The following is a 25755-nucleotide window of genomic DNA, read 5'->3' as shown; positions in this document are numbered from 1 at the left end:
ACACATATCGTCAGCCACATTCACAGGGGTTTACCACGGTCTGTTTGTTACCTATTATCCTTAATGTTTACTGTTGTACCTTTGCAGCCTTCAGGATCATCGCTGAGGCCATAATGTGCCTGTTTGCAGCGCTCGCACCGTTCCCCCTCCACATTGACCTTACAGCGACACTGACCAGCGATTAGACCAGACCGAACATCCGTCATCCTGTCACATATCCCTCCATTCAAAGAGCCCAGAGGGTCACAGTTACAGGCTACGGAAACACCCAAAACACACAGTTTAGGACGAGGTTGAAACTTTGAGTATCATTATTGTGAAAAAAATATTGTGGAATAAATGTATACCTTTCATGCAATGTCTTGTGTTGAATTTATTGGAAAAATTGTGTAGTTTCAGAATATAACATGAAAAAATGTGTATCACTTGTCCTTGTGTGACTTTTTGCATGATGTTTGCTGAAAAGTGGGCAAAAATTACCCTTTTTCAGTGACAAATAATTTGAAAACCCATATTAATCCTGTTGCTACTTGCAAATTTTCATTGAACTTGCTTACTTTGAACCTTAGAAGAAGAGCTTATGGTCTGGCCTTTTGAATGAGTATCAGTTTCAGTGATTTCAGTTCAAAGTCAATGACGTCATATCAGCCAGTTCCTCAGAAGACGTCCTGTGACAATTTTGTTTGGATTTTTTAGCTTCTAGGTAAGAATTTGACTTATAATTCTTTATGTAGAGTTGATATTATCATAAATCTGTATGTATTATACACCATTCTCTTTCTTTTTCTGTTATGAATAAAGCATTACCCAACAATTAAGTATATTCTAATATTAGATCAGTAAAATTACTTTTACTAACCCTACCCCCATCGGTTTTTAGTTTGTGAAAAAAAATACATACCGTTGTAAAAAAAAAAAAACTTGCATTCACTAAATTTTCAATATCTAGCCTCCAAAATGTAACCAATTATACCCACCTACATGGGCTACAATTAGTTTATATTATTTAGGCCCACCCATTTACTTTCCTAAAGTGAGATCAAGTGTTTTTTTACAACCAAATTTTCATATTCGTTTTTGAAACTGCTCACCAATTTGTTAGATTTGGACTTGCTCTGTCAATGATGAAGCCAATTTAACCAGAGATTTTGCATAAATGATTTCAGATTCAGATTCCTGAGGAAATTTGACCCTAAACTGATATATTTTTAGTCCATAACCAAGAACTTGAATTTTTGCCCTTAATGTCACTAAAATGCAATTCAAACCTTGAACCTCGTCTTTGAAGGATTATTTTAGCTTCATCACATGGACATGGGTTGCATTGTGTCGCTTCAAAAGCATCATTACAGGACATTTACACATAATACAGGGTTATTCAAAAAGAATGAACCGATTTCATGACACATTGCTTCAGTTCTCAAGCTTTGTCATGGAATGAGTCAGTGACCGTTTGAAAGAGGAGTTTTCTAAGTTTGAGCTTTTTTAAATGAAAAAGGGCCCTGGCGATGGATTGGTCGGAAGGGGGCCCAAGACCTTCCTCTTTGTGCTTGGCCTGCGAGATCCCCAGCCCTTTTTTCTTGTGGGGATACATAAAAAATCGTGTTTATGTTCCACCACTACCCACTAACCTCGATGACCTTAAACATCGAATAACAACAGCAATCAACTCAGTGGATCGTGATATGCTGATACGCGTTTGGGAGGAATTCTCTTATCGTATTGATGTTGTCCGTGCTGCAGATGGTGACAGGAAATTAAAGTTGATTGTGAGTAGAATACTTGTGACTTGGCTGGAGTTTTCTATTGCTTTTCCTTATTAAAATATTGCGTAATGAAATCGGTTCATTCTTTTTGAATAACCCTATACTGAAAAATAAAATCCTGTAATAAAAGCACCTGATTCCTGCTGTTGAAAGTTAAAAATCTGTAAACTCAGATCAATCTAGACTCACGTTCGCAGATGTTGGGGTCTCTGATGTCTTTCTCTGGATGTTGGAAGTAAAATGGTTTGCACTGCTCACAGTTGTGTCCAGCTGTGTTGTGCAGACAGTTGTCACAGACGCCTCCACTAACGTTTCCAGAGGCCACGAACACAGCCATGTCGAAATGACACGAGTCTGAGTGATGGTTACAGTTGCACTCTGCAGATGGAAGAAGAAGAAGAAGAGGAAGAGGAAGAAGAAGAGGTAGAAGAAAAAGAAGAGGGAGAAGTTTTAGAGATCATTTCAACCATAACCTTTTTAGTGCTAGTCAGAGACAAGGTTATTATCGTTAACAAAAACTAACGAAATGAGGAAAACTACAATTGTAGAAACATTTTCGTTAACTGAAATAAATAAAAACTATAATTAAAAGAAAAAAATGAAAACTAACTGAAACTGTATTGTGTGTTTACAAAACTAACTAAAACATATAAAAATTATGGATAAAATTCCCTTCGTTTTCGTTTTTGTTAATGACAGATTGATATGAAATCGGTTTATTTCCCTCGAGCAATTATAGCTGCTGGCACCATATGACAGGTAACAGTTCGTCATTTCTCGTCACTTGTCATTTACAGTCGTCATCTGGTCCCCACTCTTCCTGGAAACATGGAAACTAAAGTTGGGAGAAAGCAGCAGAGTCCTGTCTGGGATTTATTTGAATATGACGGTGAAGAAGAGAAAAGATACGACAAAACTAAACTAAAACTAAGCATTTAGAAAATAATAAAAACTAATAAAAACTAGCAAACCTGCTCTAAAAACTAATCAAAACTAACTGAATTAGAGAAAAAAAAGTCAAGACTAAATAAAACTAAACTATAATGAAAAATCCAAAACTATTACAACCTTGGTCAGAGACGAAGGTAATTACTCTTTTTACTTCAATAAAGTGAATTTTTCCCTTTATTTACACTGTCAGAGCACTTTTATGAACTGTAATTTTACTTTTTATGTTGACTTTGAGGTATATTTAAGTCCTGCTTATGTAGTTTTATATGACATCTGTGGACTATATGGCAGGAAATGATGTGATCTCCCATTGAGACAACGCTACTCATTCCTTTCCAGGAAATTGAGATAAAATGTCACATTAGTGAAATGGAGCAAGGGGGGAAAAACAACAACTAAAGCAGATGCCGAATGAGGCTGAAAGTGATTGGAATTCAGATTAAATTTCAGATTGGGATCGAGTACAACATAATGTGAAACTTAATACAAAGGCTTGGCTCTATGTGAACATCTGATTAAGTCGTGTCCACCAAATGTGACCCATTCATTATGCAGTGAAAGCAGTGTTTACATGAAAATGTGGGGATAGAAACGTACAACATCCTGCACAAGCAGCTCTCAAATGGATCTGTGGAAGCACCAGTAGCTTTGCTCATTTTGTTCAAAGGGTGTTAGTGTTAATAACAAATAATTAATATTTTCCGTTTAGCTAAAATAAACTTCTAATTGCTAATTTTGCTCGTTGAACTTCAGACACATCCAAGGCTCATTACAAACAGGACCGATCTGGATTGAGTAACACTAACATGACTTGATATATCACCTGATTGAGATTGTGTTGTGTTGAATAATTTTTGCATTACTAAAAGCCAAAAAAAAACATTATCTAAGTACTTTCCAGTCAGATCTAATTTCACCACAGTAACACTATTTAGTTGAGTAAATAAGTGAGGACTATTTACACTTCTACTGACTAACCCATAAAGACCCAGTGCTACTTTTGTGGCAGTTCTCAAATGAATTTTTCTCTCTATTTAACCTTTCTTAAGTGATTTGTGACCATTTATTATAATATTATCCTCAGTATTTTGCTTTTTTTTTGTAAAGTATGTAATTTCCTATATTTAATGTAGATGTTTGAGAAAACTCAGAGTAAATTCAAAGGTTATTATATCAAAAAGAGAAAACTGAAGAAAAGTCACATTTTCAGCAAACGTATCAATAATTGAACGTAAAAACAAGTGTCTTCATTCACTGTCATTGATCCAACTCCATGGGTTTTACTGGTGAATTAATGTTGTAGAAGATGATGGTGTTTCCACGGTAACTACAGAGCCTCTGAATATCCAAATGGGTCATATCTGATGACCATGAAAAGATGACAAACTGTATTTTACACCAATTATTTACATGTATTGATAGGATTAGTGGATCAACAGGTATTAAACACTTTAGATCAGGGGTGTCAAACATGCGGCCAGGGGGCCAAAACTGGCCCGCCAAAGGGTCCAATCTAGCCCGCAGGATGAATTAGTGAAATACAAAAATTATATTGAAGATAGGGCTGTGCAATTAATCGAAATTCAATTACGATTTCGATTATTACACGCAACGATTACAAAAATTATGTAATCAAGAAAAAACGATTATTAATTTTGAGTCGTTTTAATTCACGCGCACGCAAGCTACCATGAGCTGCTCTGCCCCGCCCCCCTCTAAGCTACAGCTGCCAGCTAGCCGGCAGGTCCACCCCAAGAGGAAAGTTGTACCAAGCGGTCTGGAAAAATGGCAGAAGAATCACAGCAGAAGTGCTTGGTAAACAAAAAAGGCAAGTCCAATTCAATTGTATGGAATCACTTTGGGTTTGATGAAGAAGACAAAGAGCAAAAACACATCATGTGCAAAAAGTGTTTCGTAGTTGTGTCCGCACCGACCGCTAACACAACAAACCTTTGTAACCATCTAAAGTTTAACCACCGCGACCTTTATCATAATCTCATGATAAACTAAAACACATAAAAACAACTCCGTCTACAACTTCGTCCGCAGTGCAATCTTCAGTTTCCGAATCTCTTTACGCTGCAACTCCCGTATTAACGTAACCCTAACCCGTATAACCCTAACGTATGTATTCTAGATGGCTGATGTATACAGAAGGCCTGAACTGAAACCTCACGGCACGCCACTGAATTTACTATGTTTCATACTACATTGAACATACTTGAATTTATAATTTGCACTTTACGTGAGCTTTTTTTTTTTTTTTTAATTGCTACAGTTCTATGGTAAGTCTATAGCAGTTTAATTACAGTGCACTATTTATTTACAGTACACTTATTTGCATTCAAAGAATTTTTTGTTTCATATAAAAGTGAACATACTTTGTTTTAGTGGTTAAAAGCTTTATTTATGTTTAAAGAGTATATTTTACATTGTTTTGCAAGAAAAAAATAAACAACTTTAAGGTTAACAAATAATCGTTTTTAATAATCGTGATTTCAATTACTGCTAAAATAATCGTGATTTTTTTTTTTTCTATAATCGAGCAGCCCTAATTGAAGATATTAACAATCAAGGATGTTAAAATAATTTTAGGTCAATTTCATCTGAAGTGGGTCAGACCAGTAAAATACTATCATAATAAACTATAAATAATGACAACTACAAATTTTTCTCTTTGTTTCAGTGTAAATTTAAAAAAAAAAAAGTAAAATTATACAAATGTTAACATTTACAGACTAGCCTTTAACAAAAAATGTGAAAAACCTGAACAAATATGAACAATGTGAAATGTCTTAAGAGAATTAAGTGTAATTGTACCAATATTCTGTCTGTTATTAAATGTTTGGTGTATTTGTAGATCCACTGTGATCTGTAAGCTGTAATGAACATGTGAAAATGAGAAGCTAAGGTCAAATAATGGCATAAATTGTTAAAAATTGCACTTTTTTTCTTAATAAATTTGATTTTGGTCATGGTTGTTCATGTTTTTCCACATTTTTTTTAAAGGATAGTTTGTAGGTGTAAAAATTTTGATAGTAAACAGAAATTGTACTTTTTTCACTGTAAAACAGAAATTAGACATACAAATTTTGGAATTGATATTATTTATGTGTTATTGTGTTATTATTTTAATCATCACCGGCCCACTGCAGGTCATACTGGGCTGTATGTGACCCCTGAACTAACATGAGTTTGACACCCCTGCTTTAGATCAGTAGATGGTTTTGGTCAGTGGTGGATGTTTGGGTCTTTATGGGTTAATAATTGTTTGGCTCATTATTCATACTGGTAACGTTAATGTAAATCTTACTTTTGCAGGCGTTGGTGTTGCGTCCCTCAGCTGGTCTCCAGGGCAGATCATGGTAAAAATCTTGACACTGTTCACAGTTCAGTCCTTTGGTGTTGTGGTTACACATACAGTGACCATGAACCTTCAGATACAGACTCATCAGTACATCTGATATAATTATCATAATGAATCAATAGTTATCTCCTCATAGTTTCTCCTCATAGTCTGATCCTTCCTCTTGAGGACTCACCATGCCCTCTCTGGTCTGGCCGGATCCATGGATGGGGGCGCACTCAGAAGCGTGTCCGTAGCAGAAACAGTTTCCTCTGACCACCATGTCGTAGACGGCGTAGTAATACTTCTCCTTGATTTCCATTCGAGAGTCTAGCAGGTTGTCTCCGAGTGTGTGCAGTTTGGTGAACTTCACCCTCAGATTAGTGATCTTCAACATATCTGAACAAAAAATCAGCAACACATCAGAAACTAGTGATGGAAAGTAACTCCAAATTTTACTCTAGAACTGCACTTTACTGACTGATTCCATATTTTGCTTCTTCATACCTACACTACACATCAGAGGTACTATTCTCGGAGTTCGTATACATTTTTCAAGGTCAAATTCAAGCATTTTTCAGGGTCATTTTCCAATTTTTCCAGCCTAGCACTTTATCACTGGGGTAAAATACATATCTATAGGAATACATATACTCATGATTTTTTTTTTCTTTCACTTTTCATCACAATAATGTACATTGTATTATGCTATAAACATCTAAAAAAATGTTTCATAATAGCAAAATTTTAGAAATTAAAGGAGAACACAAAGCTGGGAAGCCACTTTGTGTTCTTCAGACACACTCGCACTAAGACAAAGATCGACCTGGCAATTTTATTTTTTGACAAAGTTTTTTTTTTTTTTAAATGTATCACCTCTCTGTAAGTAGCTTTGTCTTGGCATCTAACCTGGCAGAGCTAATATGAAAATATAAATAAATAAATCACATCACAAAGTTAGAATTGCAAGCACTTTCAAGCACTTAAAGTAAAATCCAAGCACTTCTCAGACCTTGAAAACACAACACTGAAATTTAAGCATTTTCAAGGATTTCAAGCACCCGTACAAACTCACTGTTTAGATCAGGGGTCTCAAACTCATGTTCTTTCAGGGGCCACGTTCAGCCTGATTTGATCTCAAGTGGGCCGGACCAGTAAAATACCAGCATAATAACCTATAAATAATAACAACTCCAATTTTTTGTCTTTGTTAGTAAATTACGAAAATACTTACTTTTATAAACTATGCAAACAAAAAAGACGTGAATAACCTGAAAAAACTGAAATTTCTTAAGAAAAATAAGTGCAATTTTAACAATATTCTGCCTCAACTTATCGTTTCTACATGTAAATTATGGATCAGATCTACAAAGACTCTAAACACTTAGTAACAGGCAGAAAATTGTTAAAACTGTGCTTCATTTTCTTTAGACATTTCAGGTTGTTCATATTTGTTCAGGTTATTGACATTTTATTGTTACACGTTAGTTTGTAAATGTAAATATTTTCATAATTTAATGTTATTTTTTGCACTAAAATAAAGACAAAAATTTGAAGTTGTCATTATTTATAGGCATAGTGAAACATTATTTTTTCACCTCAAACTCAGAAGAAAATATGGGGTCATTATTTTTTGTAGGTTATTCTGCTGTTATTATTTTCCTTGAGATCATATTGGTCTGTACGTGGAAACTGAACTAAAATGAGTTCCACAGCCTTGATTGTGGAATTTTTGCATTTTGCAAATTAATCCCATGGGCCGCAGTGGAACCTTTGGTGGGCCGCACTTGGCCCCCGGGCCACATGTTTGAGACCCCTGGTTTAGATCTTCAGTTTAGAGTCCTGGAATGCAACACGCCAGTTGTTAAAGATTAAACAAGTGGTTTCCAATGTGTTTTTCTAATGTAGCCTGTAGTCATCTCACATATCAGATGTCTATGAGTTATTAACAACATCCCCAAGTCGTGATTTTTCCCTTTAAACGCCACATAGTTTAATTTCAGTAAGTGCTCAAATGATGCAATATCTCCCCAAAAATAAAAGACTGCAGAAAAAGTTCATCGGAATACCCCTTCCACCATTGTCAATTACACATCACCAAAGTGGAATTTTACTTGGAAAACAGACTTGAACCCTTGTCAAATATTTGCTATCTACTTTTGGATCAGTCTTCCCAGCCTTTCAGCTCGACTGCCAAATGCAGTTTAACCCATAACAAAGCATCTCACAGTTTTTCTCCTTCATTTTGTTCATAGGAATAACACTGGTCTACAATTTTTTTAGAAATGATTTGCTTCAGAGATTAAATGTGCTAAATGTTACGTATTTTAATGAGTTTAATTGGAAAATAAATGACAAAAGTGCCGGTTTGCTGATGTTTTCAAGGTATATGATTAAGTGTTATTACACATATATATTGGTTTATGTACATTTATATAATAGTTTTATAAATCTTCCACTAAATAGAACCTGTAAAGTGAATGTATTCTAATGTGCAGACAGTGTTTTGAAGTAGATCTTGTAGCTCTGAGACAAATATTCCTTTTGAGTCAAACCCATTCTCTCGTTAATTCTTGAATTTCACATTTTGACCCAAGGCTGTATCTTGGAAAGTTCAGCCAACCAACATTTTTGACTTGATTTTTCTTTATCAGTGACTCTCATGTGGTAAAATTTCATTACTTTTATTCTGGAAGCATTTTCCTTGTAGACCAGTGTAATTTATACAAATGTTTTATTCTAAAATGTTCAAAATGTATGATTTGCTTGTGCTATTGTGAGGTTTGTGTCTGATTCTATTTAATGCTGTGAGATGCTTATTTGTTGACTATATTTCTATGGTGACGTACTCTGGATTCTGGGGCTGTATGGGTCATCGATCCTGAACGCCGGGTCCAGAACTCTGAAAATCACCTGAAAAAAAATAAAAATATGTCACCAGATTAAGACTTTTATTTTGGAAACCCAACCTGTGTGCTATGATCTGTTTTCCTTTCACACCAGTGCGTACCTCTCCTTCTGTCGATGGTTCGATGTCAGAGTAACGGGAGTCGCAGATGACGTCGTCCACCTTTTGCATGGGACCACGGGAAACGGAGGGAAAAGATGACTCGCAGTCGTAGGCGAAGTAACGGTAAACCTGCCACGTCTTCCCGAAATCAGCTGACCGCTCGATCACCATGGCAGCAGGACGAAATGTCTGTGGGAGGAGCAAGTGTTAAAGCAGAACAAAGTGTGATGTTTTTAATGATGAAGCAAAAAAGGACAAAGAAATGACATTAAATATTAAATTAAAAATACTATTCAAAAATTTTTTTCTGATACCTACAAGTCAGACATTTTATACAGAATCCCTTTAATCAATTTCCTTCTCTATCTCAGACATCATCTCTTGATTCAATCCTAGAAATTCAGCCTGAGATCAGGGGAACCATATCAAAACTGTACACAAATATATTCGATATGGAATATTCCTCTTTGACAATAATAAAAGAAAACTGGGAGAAGGACATGGGCACAAATATTACTGATGATCAGTGGTTAAGCATACTTCAAAGAATCCGCTCCACTTCTATTTGTGCAAGGCGTAGTCTTATTCAGTTTAAAATTGTACACCGACTTCACATGTCTGAAGTTAAATTATCCAAAATTTACCCAGGAGTTAATCCTATTTGTGATAGATGTAGACAAGCACCTGCTACTCTACTTCACACTCTGGTCATGTTCAAGTCTAACTGCATTCTGGTCTTCAATATTTGAAGCATATTCAACAATTTCAGGTCTGACCATTGATCCCTGCCCTTTTATTGGACTTTTTGGCGTACCGTTAGAAGACCTCCCTCTACAAAGGCCACAATTAAAAAGTATCACCTACTCTTCCCTTTAGCACGGCGACTTATTCTTTTAAATTGGAAGAATGACAAACCCCCCTTCTTTGGCAGATTGATATGTGATGTCATGTTTTTCCTTAAAATAGAAGATTAGATACACATTGAAGGGATCAATGGGGAAGTTTAATGTGGTATGGCATCCTTTTATTTCTTATGTAGAACAGCTGACAATGCACCTCGACTCCGGTTAATGTGTTCTGTGTACAAAGTGACTGGGTAATTTCATAGTGGAACTTTTTTTTTTTTTTTATGGTGTCTTATTCCCCTGTTATATGTCTCAGTGTTTGTCTTACTTTTTGTATGTTTGAAAAACTGAAAATGAATAAAAAAATACATTGATCAAAAAAAAAAAAAAAAATTAATCTAAAGGAAACAGGTCTGAAACAACCATTTACTGATCCTGATGAAAGGAGTAAATACAGATGTTCACCAACTCTCTGCCGAATTACAAAATTTAAAATGCTGCAGGTAAGTTCATGTCTCAGCCTGTGAATACCCAGAATGCATTGCTGTTCAACTGACTCACCTTGAAGGTCATGATCAAGTGGGTGAAGTGAAACTCTGCCTCCAGGTTCAGCTGGATGGTGACGTTCTCCAAACCTTCAGGAACAATTCAAGAATTCATAGATGACAAGCTTTTTCTGATCACATCAGATCAATAATCTATGGATGAAAAACGCTGTATTGATCACCAGACACTATATGCGCAGCTGTGATGATCAAACTGTGAATCACCACAGATTAAAGTTCTATAAAAGCAGTGAAGGACGAATAAAAGTTAGATATTCAATCCTTTCATCACAAGATCATATTTATGGCACCAGCTGAGAAAAAGGGGAGGTTATAATGTGTGGTTTCTTTGTAATTTAATAACACTGCAGAACAAAATATGTGGAGAAAACTTGTTGAGAAACCACAGTAACCCTCTGGAAATAGACTGTGATGAGGAGTCGATCAGTCACTTAATCAAAGGTAAGTTTGGAGTCTGACAGAACAGTTATTATCTGGGCTGAGCCTTGTCATTCAGTTTTTTCCAGACTATGGCTGAATGTTACCAGTAAAATATCTTGTAACTATTAAATCTCTGGTGTGAAATATTTGAGGTTGTGAATACAATTAGCCAAAAGCATCTTAATTTACCCAGAATTCAAAGCAAATTAGTCCTACTTAAGAAAATGAAGAACTCTCATTCTCACTGATCTGAAATTTTACCGTGATAAAAATGTTCATGTCAGTTATGATTAAAAAAAAAAGAGTCAGCCCATCTTTAACCCTTTCATGCATGAATTATGAGAACCTTAATCAAGATTTTTTTTCCTGAGTGTTTTTATTCCTCTTTAGGCATGAAAAAAACAAAAAAACAATGTGATTTAATTTTTTTTAAAAATCAACCTGTTTTTCATGGAGTTACAAAAATGTCCACTCAGCTACACCATGAATTTTGTTCTTGAAGCAAAGAAACATGTATTTAAAACCCAACATCATAAAGTGATATGAAAACAGTGAAATGAAACAATGTTTAATGCAGCTAATCTGATGTTTTCTCACATTTTGACATATTCTAATACTAGTTATTACTCACTTCATGGAGATAATATGCAAAAAATAAATATTAACAATTGATTTCCACTCAAGAACCAATCAAGAACAGCAAAGTTACAATAATGGTATGAATTGGAGTTTATGAGATGATGCATAAGTGTCCACTGTGTTGGTTGATATGGACCTAAAACAACAAAACCTATGAATATACAAGAGAAAAGCTGTAGAGTAACTGTCCACTGTAGTGACCACTATGCATGAAAGGGTTAAATAAATTCTGGTCGGAAATCGTTGATGTTTTATCAACAGTAACAAGAAAGAAAATTGTTCCTAATGTTTTTACTGTTTTGTTTGGCGTTGTACCTGCTCCATTTAAATTTACCTCTGCTAACAAAGACATGATTGCTTTTACATCTTTATTGGCCAGGAGGCTTATATTGTTAAAGTGGAAATCCTCATCTCCACCAACCTTCTCAAAATGGATCAAGGAAGTACTTTATGTTCTCAAACTGGAAAAAATGTGTTTGACGTTAGCTGGAGTCTCGAACACTTTTGAAAAGACATGGACTCCTTTTCTGATCTACGTTAATAGTGCAATCTGTCATGTTTCTCTTGACTGAGTATTTTGATATACAGGTTTTTATATTTTTTGTAACATTTAAAGTGGGAATTTTGTACTTCTATTTTGTATTTATTACCTGTTTATTTATTTGTTTATTTTCATCTTTCCTGTGATTTGGAGGGGATGTGTGCCAGGGGAGGAGGGATTTGTTCCGCTTGATGTTTGTCTGTGTGTTGGACTTTGTATCATACGTCAGAACTATGTTCTTTTTTTTATATGTTAAAAAGTAACAAAAACCAATAAAGAGAAGGTTAAAAAAAAAGGCAGCATTAAATAAAATTAAAGGGACTACATGAAGTCATTCTATCTTAAAACAAGTGGTGCCAGGCACAACAAACCCCGCCCCTCACACATATTTCACCCATTATACGTAAATGGGAAGATTTTAAACATTCATAAAAAAATTTGAACTTTGACGTACTTTTCCCAAAATGTAATGAAATCTATTCTGGGTCACTGGCAATCTATAAAGTCAGTTTGGTTTGAATTTAACCAACAGTTTTGCTGCTACAGACAAGTGAAATGTCAGTGCTACTTTCGCGGTAGTTCCCAAATATATTTCTCTCTAGATTTAACCCTTTTTAAGTGACTTATGACCAGTTGTTATAATATTATCCTCTGTATTTTGCATTTTTTCAGTGAAAATCACATATTTTCCTATATTTAATTTACTGATCATGTAGATGTCTGTAAAAACTCTGATTAAAGTTGGAGGTTATTATAACAGAAAGACAAAACTGAAGAAAAAGGGATTTTCTCAGCAAATACATCATTAACTGAACATAAAACAAGTGTGTCCATCCACTGTCACTGATCCAACTCCATGGGTTTTACTGGTGAATCAATGTTGAAGAAGATGACAGTGTTTCCATGGTCACTATAGAGCCTCTGAATGTCCAAATGGGTCATATCTGATGACCATGAAAAGATGACAAACTGTATTTTACACCAATTATTTACATGTATTGATAGGATTAGTGGATCAGCAGTTATTAAACATTTTAGATCAGTAGATGACTTTGGTCACTGGTGGGTGTTTGGGTCTTATGGGTTAAATTGTACCTAATTTAGTGCTAAAGGGAATATTTCCATATTTATCAACACCACCTGCTGGTCAGTTTGGTTTCTCATTAACCTTGTCTTCTGTGTTTTCATACTGTGATATTCTGTATTTTCACAAGTTCAAAACACACCATTTTTATATTAAATAAATTTGAGAGGTTTAACTTTTATCAGTTTGGTTCAAAGCTTGTTGTTGAGGGGTGATAGTGGGTCCTGAAGTCAGACCAGTTGAGAAGCACTGATTTAACCCTCCGGTATCTGGGTGCACCTTTTAGTCACACTTTGCACTTCGTGTTAAAAAATTTCATATTATTTTTCAAAATTTAAATAAGGTCAGAATTCCCAAGTTGTTCATTTTTGCATGATCTTTAAAATTCTGGCCACCAACTAAAATTTGCACATTGTAAACAAAAGAAAATTACAAGACTAGCATCTGTCTCCCAAGTGAGCCTATTTCTTCCATTTGACATGTCTGATTAGGGCTGACCTTGATTTACAAAAATAAAATCAAATTAGAGCAGAAAAATAAATCAATATATAATTTTTAATAGTTTGATTTATAGGTGTGCATTTTTCACACACTTGGTGACAGATGCTAGTATTTTTGAACATTTGACCTAGCGCCAAAAATAATGATGCAAATTAACCAGTGTTGCTGTTAATCACTGACATATGCCAGGCTGCAAAAATCAAAATATGCAAAAAATATGTGATCCACTTTTTATGTAGTATATTGAAAAAAAAATATTTTTTGTGTTTTTTCCATCCAAAAAAAATGGTTTGTTTACATTACAAACACGGCATTTAAAGGGTTAAAAAATGTGACAATTATTGAGTATTTGGTATTTTTATTTACAGCTCAAGTTGATGAAATAGAAAAAAGTGTAAAAGAATTAAAAACAAACTGTATGAAAAATTTTCTGACATTATTCAACATGTGTGCCAAAAAGGCACACTTGGTGCTTAGTAAGGGATACCAGAGACGGGATACCAGAGGGTTAAAGGGCCTCTTGAAAAGCATAAACAGAAACATGTATAAACACAGAGTCTGGTTTGGGGAATGACGTAGTCTAAACAGAGCTGTGAGTCTTCAAGCTATTCATAAAGTCAATAAATGAGCATCAGCTGATCTGTAATCAGTTAATTGTGTGTTTGAACCTGTAACGACACACGTGGCTGACTCTGGGCCTCTGAAGTCTGAGTGGGCGGAGCTGACCTCTGACCTCTGGGGTTTTTCTCACCGTTCTCTGACTGCCACCACGTCTTCAGTCTGTTGGGAGCGAATGTTGTGACCACGTTCTCCACACGATGGTTGCTGGTTTGATTGGCCAGCTCATTGTAGGGCGCCGCCGAGTTGCAGACAAAACACTTCTTCTCTTCCTGGGAGGTGAATGTAAGGGGAGGGGGCGAGGAAGGACACAGAGGGGGAGTGAAGGATTAGTGATTGGAGGATTCCTCAGATTCCTCTGCCATTGATTCACAGCAGATTAGAGCAAAGTTTGTGTGAACCAAAAAACCCAAAGTTGTAAATTTTGTTCAGCGCATTTTTAAATTGTAGCGCCTGCGGTAAACAAATAAAAGTTTAATGTGTTCAAGATGTTCCTTCTGAAAATGAATCTTTCAGTGTTTCTTTATGGACAAACATAAATTTAATGATTACTTGATACTATACAAAAGTCTGAAGCCTCATTTAGCTTTATTGTTTTCACAAAGTTGTAAATAGTGAACATATTCATTTATCAGTCTCTTATTACGTAACAACACAGGAACTATATTCACAAATATGTGCACGACACACACACAAAAGAAAGAAATAGATGGCGTCTACAGGCTAAAGCCAGTATTTAATCCTTTCATATATAGTGGTCACTACAGTGGACAGATATTCCACAGCTGTTCTCTTTTATATTCATGGGTTTTGTTGTTTTACTTGCATATCGGCCAACACAGTGGACGCTTATGCATCCTTCCAAACACTGCAGTTCATACAATTATTGTAACTTTGCTGCTCATGATAAACCTGATCTGCAGTAACATGTTTTAGTGTAAATCAGTCGCTACTTGTTATTGACTGTAATTAACAGTTTTCTGAAACAAAAAGTTGTTTTTGGTTTTTTTTTGCATATCCTCCTGAGACCCAGCAATGCATTTTGTCCTCTGTAGGGGACAAAAGTTTGACAGTTTTACTTAAAAAATGCTGTGCATTACAAAGGACATTCCATTAAAAAATCAATCAATAAATAAAAATTATTTAAAAAATGTATCTGAAAAAACTGTTGCATTATGCAGTTTCCAATAAAGACAATTTTTTAATGTAAAAAAGCTAAAACTGTCAAATTCCTGGGTCTCAGGAGGATATTATCTCCATGAAATGAGTAATAACTAATATTAGAGTATGATAAAATGTGAGAAAACATTAGCGATTTAGCAATTCAATTTGTTTAACATTTATGTGGCATTAAAAACATTTTTATTTCATAGTTTTCACATAGTATATCACTTTCTGATGATGAGTTTTAAATACATGTTTTTTTGCTTCAAAAATTAAACGCATGGTGTCCAGCTGAGTGGACATTTTTGTGACTCCACGAAAAATAGGTTCATAAAAAAAATTCATTTGCGTATTTTTACCTCCGCCAAGGAGGTTATGTTTTTGCCAGGGTTTGTTTGTCTGTCTGTCTGTCTGTCTGTTTGTTTGTCTGTCCGTTAGTGTGCAACATAACTCAAAAAGTTATGGACAGATTTTGATGAAATTGTCAGGGTTTGTTGGAAATGGGATAAGGAAGAAATGATTAAATTTTGGTGGTGATCGGGGGTAGGGGGACCCACGGGGGGGGCCACTGATCAGCCTTGGCGGAGGTCTGCGCTCTCCGAGTGCTTCTAGTTTTTCATGCCTAAAGAGGAATAAAAACACTCAAGAAACAAATATTGACTAAAGTTCTCATAATTCATGCATGAAAGGGTTCATTTGACATCTGCCCCGGCAACAACAAACATTTGACAGGTGTTGGATCAAACTGAAGATTAGTGCAGTACAACTCATATTACCTGCACAGAAAAGCTCAAAATATGAAAAAACTGAGGCCACACTATCCTTTGATCTTCTTTCTAAACACTTTTAATACAAATTTCCAGTTTATTCCTGGCATATATTGATGCAGAGACCGAAAAACACAAGCGTGGTCAATATAACTTCATATAATAAGAATATTAACAACAACTTTTAGACTTTTACACAGTACCGTATTTTAAGTTCTAACTGAAAAACTGTCTACAAAGGCTATTTTTCAGAAACATTCAGTAACTTCTGAATGTAGGTTATCCATATACTGTAAAAAAAAAAAAAAAAAAAAGGCAATTAAAGTGTAGTTTCTGGGCATTTTATTAGTATCAGATAGGTATTATCTGGACAACTGAGTGCTCTGTAGTGAATGTGTTGAAGTCTTAACATTGTCCCGCATAGATTTATCAGAATTTATCAAACTGAGTCGAAATTCCTGTAACTTAGGACAGGTTACATGTAAACAAATTTTTACTTTCTAAATTATAAAAATAACAACCTCCTAAAGGTTCTGCTGAGTTATACAGTAAAAAACATATTTTCTATAGTATATTTCTCATAAATCTATTCTTAAATAAAGTAAATGCGAAATCGTGACTTAAAATGAAACAGATGAAACTGAGGTTCTGTTGAACATATGAAATTGGATGGGGATTGACATTAGAAATACTTTAGCAAAAACTAAATAATCTAGTACAGGCACCAGGAAAAAGGTCTAGATTTATGAGAGTGAATATATAAAAACCAGACTGTGAAAATATTCAACTATAAGTAGAAGTATGCACATATAATACTACACTCAAAATACTCCACTGCAAGTGGATTATCTCCAGATCTCAGTGAAAAATCAGCATTCAGCAAAATACTCCCTGTCCGTGTTTTACTAATAAATATGTTTTTAATTCATTTTTCTGCTCCTGTAGATGTTTACGTTAAGATCATTTTTACTGCTTTACACACTAACGGTAGTTTATTCTACAGCAGGGATGTAACGATATGAAAATTTCATATCATGGTTATTGTGACCAAAATTATCACAGTTATTATCGCGGTATTATTGAAATTGTGCTCAAAATGTTCAAAAAGAACTTCTACACATACTGAAATAATTTAACCAAGTCGTATTTAAATAAATAAATAAATAAATAAATAAAATAATAGGCACAATGTACTTTCTGTTGGTAAAAACATTCATATATTAACCCTTAGTGGTCTGAGCCTATTTTGGCCATTTTTCAGTACTTTTGATTTTGCCTTTATATACTAAATAAAGAAATGTTTACTATACCCATGCTTGGTATCTTTTTTTTTCAGCACAACTTCATCTATATCATCTGCCTATTATTTTTTTCACTTTAACCTACTATAAAAACATAAAAGGACAGAAAGCACACAAAAAAATATAAAATCCAATTTGAAAAATATATAGAATTTATTGCATAAATAACACACAGATGCTTAATGAACCTTTTCAAAGACTTTAAAAGTGAATATTGGTTCCAAATATTAGGTATAAAAAATTAAAATTGTAATAAATTAAAACTATACTCAAATATTTGACATCAATCAGATCTTTACATGGGTTTTTTTCCCCTAAGAGTGTGGTAATCAAACACGGTTATCGTGATAATTAGAATTTAAACAGTAATACTAACTGTCTGCAATTTTACCACGGTTTATTGTTATATCGGTAATCATTACATCGCTATTCTACAGCGATACATGTTGGCAAGAAAAAGTATGTAGTAAACCCTTTGAAATTCATAGTTTGGTGCCTGAATTTGACAGAAAATATGATGTGATCTGCATTTAAGTCACAAGTATAAACCAACACTGTGTTTTCAAACTAATATCACTTAAACAACTAGAAGCACTCGGAGAGCACAGACCTCCGCCAAGGCTGATCAGTGGCCCCCCCCCGTGGGCCCCCCCACCCCCGATCACCACCAAAATTTAATCATTTCTTCCTTATCCCATTTCCAACAAACCCTGAAAATTTCATCCAAATCTGTCCGTAACTTTTTGAGTTATGTTGCACACTAACAGACAGACAAACTAGAAGCACTCAGAGAGCGCAGACCTCAGCCAAGGCTGATCAGTGGCCCCCCCCGTGGGCCCCCCCATGCCAAGGAGGTTATGTTTTTGCCAGGGTTTGTTTGTCTGTCTGTTTGTCTGTCTGTTTGTCTGTCCGTTAGTGTGCAACATAACTCAAAAAGTTATGGACAGATTTTGATGAAATTTTCAGGGTTTGTTGGAAATGGGCCCCCCCGTGGGCCCCCCCACCCCCGATCACCACCAAAATTTAATCATTTCTTCCTTATCCCATTTCCAACAAACCCTGAAAATTTCATCAAAATCTGTCCATAACTTTTTGAGTTATGTTGCACACTAACGGACAGACAAACAAACAAACAAACAAACCCTGGCAAAAACATAACCTCCTTGGCGGAGGTAATTATGATATTTGACATTGTTATTGAACACAGATATTAACATTCATAGTTCTGCTGGGAAAGTAAGTGAATCCTTGGATTTAACCCTTTCATGCATACTGGTCACTACAGTGGTCAGCTATTCTACATCTGTTCTCTTGTATATTCATGGATTTTGTTGTTTTAGTTCCGTATCAGCCAACACACTGGACACTTATGCACCATCCCATAATACACTGCAATTCACACCATTACTGTAACTTTGCTGCTCTTGATAAACCTGATCTGCAGTAACATGTTTGAGTGTAAATCAATTGCTTGTTATTGTTATTAGACTATAATTAACAGTTTTTTTTAAACAAAAAGGTTTTTTTTGCATATTATCTCCATGAAGGGAGTACTGACTAGTATTAGAGTATGTTAAAATGTGAGAAAACATCAGATTAGCAGCATTAAAAATGTCTTTATTTAATAGTTTTCACACAATACATCAGTAAATATATATTTCTTTGCTTCAAAAATTAAATGCATGGTGTTCAGCTGAGTGGATATTTTTGGAACTCCATGAAAAATAGGTTCATAAGAAAATTTTCATTGTTTTTTTCATGCCTAAAGAGGAATAAAAACACTCAGGAAAAAAAAATCTTCATTAAGGTTGTCATAATTCATGCATGAAAGGGTTAATGACTGGTTCTATGCTTTATTTGGTTTAATTAGTACACACAATTGAAGGTATGTGGTTTTTATCAGGCAGGAAATGTGAAAAAAAAAAACAATTATCTGAAAAATAATGAGAAACTAAAGCTGTCAGATCAATGAAGTTGGGTCAAAAGTACAATATTATAGTAACAGTACGAAGATGCATAAGTTCAAGAAGTACAAGCACCTCATATATGTACTTAAGTCCTTAAATGTTTGCGTCAATGCACTTAATTAGAGTTCATTCTGTGACTCAGTTTTGTGTCTCTGCAGGAGATGATGTGATAGGACGCCCTCGGTGTGATGCAGCTGTTCTCACAGGAACATAAGGACAAACATCTGTCTACTCAGAGATCAACACTTCCTTATAGGGGGGTCGTTCTACACAGGAAACAGCCCAGACTGTAACACACACACACACACACATCATCCCCCACAGTTTAACTAAACACAGCAGCCGTCCAATCAGAGCGAAGCATGCCAACAGAAACAATGCGAGAACAAAGTTTAGACTAAACAGAAACAGAAGTCTGTATGACATTTATTACTTTGTTTGTCAGATGTTTCGTACAGAAATTACAATAAAAAACATCTGTGTCTGTGTGTTCGTACTTTCTGTTTGATTCCCTACTTTTTCCTAAAAACTTGAAAAGTCAAAATGATCATTTTTAGACATGACCAATATATCAGCCCAAACATGACCAGGTTACTGTACAAATGAGAGTTTTCAGGCATCTGTACAAACTTTTCTGGTAACTATTACTTTTCCTCTCCACATTTTAACACAAATGACTGTACTTTGTATCATTTTTTCCCCTTGTTGCTTTAATTTGAGGTGAATTAATGACAATTTTCCTTTGTGCATCATTCTACACCATCCCAACTTCAAGCCTAACATGAACCTAAATGTATCTTTTATCATGAACACGGAAGACACAACGAACTGGTTAACACATAACAAAGTTAACACTCACTACTGTCAGTCTATTTCTTCTTTTATTTGATGTGAGAATGGTTTAACAGTCTTGACGTTAAATCCAAATGACATTCATTTATCCTTGAGAAACAAACACTTGTAGTTTCTGGTTTTTGCTTTTCTACTATATATATATTTATTTATTTGTATATTTATACCCATAAAGCTGGAATAACTTTGTTTTCAGACACATTCCTCTTTTTATTCCTATTCATACAGATCAGTAATCACCTTTCACCAATGATTACAAACGGAGTCCCAGTTACACTTTTAGCTGTCAAGAATAAATCACATTGTCACCACCATTTCATTAGAGGAAGTAAAAAAATATGTTTATTTTAACTTAATAGGCAACAGTGTATGTTGAATGAACATGGTTTGGTCTGGTCATGGTCATTTTGTCATGGTTTTGATTTGTTTTAACTATGAGACACTAACTATAAGATACTTTTTTTTTTTTAATCTCAATAGGGATTTCATCAAGTTAAGAAAAGGATGTATGTATTAATAATGAATGTTTCTTAAATAAACAACAAAAACAAAACAAAGAAAAACATTAAATCTCCCTCCTCTCAGATGTGTTTTACCTGCAGGTGACTGACGATGCAGAACGGTTCAGGTCGGTTCAAGCCACAGGTGGACGTGGATGACAGTTGATGGGCTCGGCCAATCAGAAGGTCTCCTGTTGCCGGGTAACAGCTGCCCTCGGTGCAGACGTCACTGAACTCCGGGAGGACAATGTCCTCCTGACCCACGAAGACCTCATCCTCCTGAGCCCAGGTAAACACCTGTAGGGCTGGGGTGAAAGGTCAGAGGTCAAACCGGGGTCAAAAGTCAGGGTTTAACCCGGGTTAAATGTGTTTAAAGTCTTTTAAGATGAGTTCAAACAGGGTTAAAACATTCCTGGAGTTCATCTTTAACTATAAATGGACTTAAATGGGATTCAGTGAATAAAGATGAATGGTTTTCAGCATCTCCTACATTTATCTTTTTTTACTTTAGAATTACGTACATGAACACAGAGGACCAGTAAAGTTAATCTGGAACACTTTAAACACATAAAATATTATCTCTATCAAAACGTATGACATGGAGGTGCAGAGATGCAAACAAAATTTAAACTTTAAAGATCAAGAGCTATTTTTGTGATGACTTCTGAATTAATTTTTCTCTATATTAAACCTTTCCATGTAAGATTATCCTCTGCATTGTGCTTTTATTTGTAAAAATAAGGTACTTTTCTGTATATAATTTACTGATCATGTGGATGTTCATAAAATGTCAGAGTAAATCCAAAGGTTATTTTATCAAAACAGATAAAACTGAAGAAAAAAAACAACCTTTTTAGCAAAATATATCTTTAACTGATCATAAAAATAAGTGTGTACAACCACTGTCATTTGTCAAACTACATGAGTTTTTCTGGTGAATCAATGGTGCAGTAAAGGATGGTGTTTCCATGCTCACTATGGAGCCTCTGAACTTCCAGAAAAGACACATATAATGCTGCTAAAAAGCTGGAAACTGCATTTTAATTGTGTTATTTCAATGTATTGATAGGATTAATAGTTCAACACTTATTAAACAGTTTAGATCAGATGCTCTTTGTCTCCAGTGGCTGTTTAGGTCTTTGGGGATTTTTCATAATGAACCAACTGTGTCATGGGTTTTAACCTGTTGATCAGTTACAAAGCACTTGGGAAACAGACGATTTCAGCTTTACTTAGTTTAGTAGTTATTCATCTCATAGGGAAAAATAATCTACTTTAACCCAAATAAAACAACTTTATCATATTATACCCCATAAATTTCACTGAATTAGTTTTGTGAGATGACACCAGCTCCACAGTGAGGTCTGTCTTAAATGAGCTGCCTGTGATTCGGTTCTGTTGGTGTATTTATATTGGTCTGTATTTGGACTAGATTTAGTCAAACATGCAGTCTTTTATGTTTTATGTGTAATCTTCATGTGCTGCTTTGTTTGTGGATTGAACTGATTTAATCACAGTCTCATTTCCACATCAAGGCCCCCTGATCTCAGATCAGGTTTCACTGCTGCTCTTTGATCAAACCTGGACCGTTTTCAGTCACCAACCTCTGAACCCATTTAGAAAAACATCTTTACATTAAATATATTTGATCTAAATGTACTTTTTGTTCCCTTTAGCTTTTTATCTTTATTATAGCTCCACCTATGATTTATAAAAAATGCAGAAGCTTGTCTAGCCGTTTCATGCATAGCAGTCACTACAGTGGACAGTTATTCTACAGCTGTTCTCTTGTATATTCATGGGTTTTGTTGTTTTAGTTCCATATCAACCAACACAGTGAACACTTATGCACCATCCCATACACTGACATTCATACCATTACTGTAACTTTGCTGTTCTAGATAAACCTGATCTGCACTAACATGTTTGAGTGTAAATCAATTGTTATTGTTATTAGTCTGTAATTAACAGTTTTTGTAAAAACTTGTGGGTTTTTTTGCATACTATCTCCATGAAGTGAGTAATGACTGGTATTAGAGTGTTAAAATATGAGAAAACATCAGATTAGCAGCATTAAACATGTCTGCTAGAGGTTCATACTGTCTTCCACATATAATAATGTTCAAACATAAGACAATTCAAAAACACTTACAAGAACATGTTTTTCACAAGATATAGGGATGAGGGTTATTAATTGTCACCATATGTTCACTGTTGTTTATGTATATATTTCCTTCCTTGAGTTAGTTATTATTTGTTTATGTATTTGCCAGCACAACTAAGAAAGGCATTGGTAAAAGATTATATGTGTATTTGTATGTGTGTATATGTATAAGCATATATATGTGTATATGGATGAATGAGTGTGTGTGAATAGATATATAAATATAGAAGAGTAATGTAAAAGGAAGTGGGACATATATTATTAATAATATTGTAGGGAGAGGGGGTGGGATTTAATAAGTTGTGCTTCTTCCCACCCCTTTTTGGGCATGTAAATGGAACTATTGGGCTTTTCTTCTGTCTAAGATTGTTATGATTCTTGATATTTGTATTATTAAGTATGTTTTGCTAGTGCATATATGTTAAATTTCATTGCATATTCGGAATAAATCACTAAATCATAATTATTGTAGGTAATTCATTTATCAGACAAACTAGTAAAGCAAGTAAACAAACAACTACCCCTGTCTGAGAAATGAATTACCTATAATAAGCATTCAAATGTTTTTATTTCATAGCTTTCACACAATATATCAGTAAATACATGTTTCTTTGCTCCAAAAATTAAACGCATGGTGTCCAGCTGAGTGGACATTTTTGCAGCTCCATGAAAAATAGGTTCAGGAGAAAATTTTCTTCAGGCTTTAGGTTTTTTTCATGCCTAAAGAGGGATAAAAATACTCAGGAAAAAAGTCTTGATTAAGGGTCTCATAATTCATCCATGAAAGGGCTAGTCTCACCTTTTTGTTTGTTTCTCAGTGTGATTTCTTCTATGTAAACCAATAAATACTTATTTTCTAAACACTGATGGATTACCTCAGTCATTACCTGATGCTCACACAGAGTGAAACTGATTTACAACCAGTGTTATTCATAGATCATCAGACTTTGATGAGTGTTTTTACATTTCACTTAACCCTTTCATGCATAGTGGTCCCTACAGTAGACAGTTATTCTACAGCTGTTCTCTTGTATATTCATGGTTTTGTTGTTTTAGTTCCATATCAGCCAACACAGTGGACACTTATCAATGGCCAGAATACAAAACCTCCTATCTAAAAGAATCAGTTTTTTTAGGAAACAAAAAAAAAAAAAAAAAAGGTTTAGTTTTATTATAGTATGGTCTAGGAGATTTTTGTCAGCTGACCATCATGTCATAAGAAAGGGCGGGATTATCTTGCAGATAGACTGAAAATGTGGAGTCATCCTTGTTCTCACCATTTAATGTGAAAACTCAAAATCTAAAAATTTGCAGATAGGAGGTTGTGTTTTTTGGCCATAGTTATGCACCATCCCAAACACTGCAATTCATACCATTATTGTTACTTTTCTGTCCTTGATACATATGATCTGCAGTGATATGTTTGAGTTTCAATCAGTTGCTTACTGTTGTTATTAAACTACAATCAACATTTTTTTTTTTAACCCTTTCATGCCTAAGTCACTACAGTGGACAGTTATTCTACAGCTGTTCTTTTGTATATTAATGGGTTTTGTTGTTTTAGTTTCACATCAGCCAACACAGTGGACACTTACGCACCATTTCATACACTGACATTCATACCATTACTGTAACTTTGCTGTTCTTGATAAACCTGATCTGCAGTGACATGTTTTAGTGTAAATCAATTGTTATTTGTTAGACAAAAAGGGTTTTTTTGCATATTATCTCCATGAAGTGAGTAATTAGAATATGTTAAAATGTGAGAAGACATCCGATTAGCAGCATTAAAAATGTTTTTATTTCATTGTTTTCATATCGCTTTCTGATATTGGATTTTAAACACATGTTTCTTTACTTCGAATATTAAATGCATGAATATTTTTGTAACTCTATAGAAAAAAAAACCTCAATCACATTGTTTTTTTATGCCTAAGGAGGAATAAAAACACTCAAGAGAAAAATCTTGACAAAGGTTCTCATAATTCATGCATGAAAGGGTTAAACAAAAAGTTTTTTTTTGTATTATCTCAATGAAGTGAGTAGTGACTATAAGAGTATGTTAAAATGTGAGAAAACAGCAGATTAGCAGCATTAAAATGTTTTTATTTCATAGTTTTCACATAATATATCAGTAAATACATGCTATCAAGCTGAGTGGACATTTTTGAAACTCCATGAAAAATAGGTTCATACATATTTTTTTTCAATTGTATTGTTTTTTTAATGCCTAAAGAGAAATAAAAACACTCAGGAAATAAATTTTGATTAAGGTTCTCATAATTCATGTATGAAAGGGTTAAACATGCCCACACTTTGTCTCCTCTGTGATGTGCAGATCTGCTCTGCTGGATGAAGGTCAGCAGTAGGAATGAGGATGTGTTTCCCATGGAACTCACCGAGCAGCAGCAGAACCAGCCGGACCCGCATCATGCTCCTCCCAAACCTCCGGACAAACGTAGGAATCGGACAAGGCCGAGCTCGAAAATCCAACAGAGCAGACAGAGTGTGAAGTTCGGCTGTGTGGACTTCACAGACAGACCCCCTGAACCTGTGGAGACCCTCAGCGCTCCACTGCAAGGCCCCGCCCCCCCACGCAAGCCCCGCCCCCTCCAGACACAGACAGACAATACGCAATAGTCAGACAACACACAACATCTGGGAGACTACCACAATAAAAGCAGCCTCAGACACACAACACAGCAGAGAAGAAGAAGAGGAGCCAAATGTCAAATAAAACAATGAATGAAACC

General features: G+C 34.9%; 1 protein-coding gene across 1 annotated transcript in view; it reads right to left on the bottom strand.

The window, feature by feature from the left end:
• Window positions 1-25549, bottom strand: part of lamb1a (laminin, beta 1a) — a 62853-nt gene extending 37304 nt beyond the window's left edge. The window contains 10 exon segments of the mRNA XM_030137302.1: window positions 80-256; window positions 1956-2144; window positions 6031-6151; window positions 6260-6462; window positions 8913-8976; window positions 9074-9262; window positions 10480-10553; window positions 14421-14559; window positions 20935-21143; window positions 25402-25549. Coding sequence (XP_029993162.1) covers window positions 80-256; window positions 1956-2144; window positions 6031-6151; window positions 6260-6462; window positions 8913-8976; window positions 9074-9262; window positions 10480-10553; window positions 14421-14559; window positions 20935-21143; window positions 25402-25435 — 1399 coding nt within the window. The 5' untranslated portion in view covers window positions 25436-25549.
• Between the last annotated feature and the right edge of the window lie 206 nt (window positions 25550-25755).

Source organism: Sphaeramia orbicularis, chromosome 6 (assembly GCF_902148855.1).
Source record: "Sphaeramia orbicularis chromosome 6, fSphaOr1.1, whole genome shotgun sequence".
In the NCBI taxonomy this organism is placed as follows: Eukaryota; Metazoa; Chordata; class Actinopteri; order Kurtiformes; family Apogonidae; genus Sphaeramia; species Sphaeramia orbicularis.
This window is presented reverse-complemented; position numbering and strand designations above follow the sequence as displayed.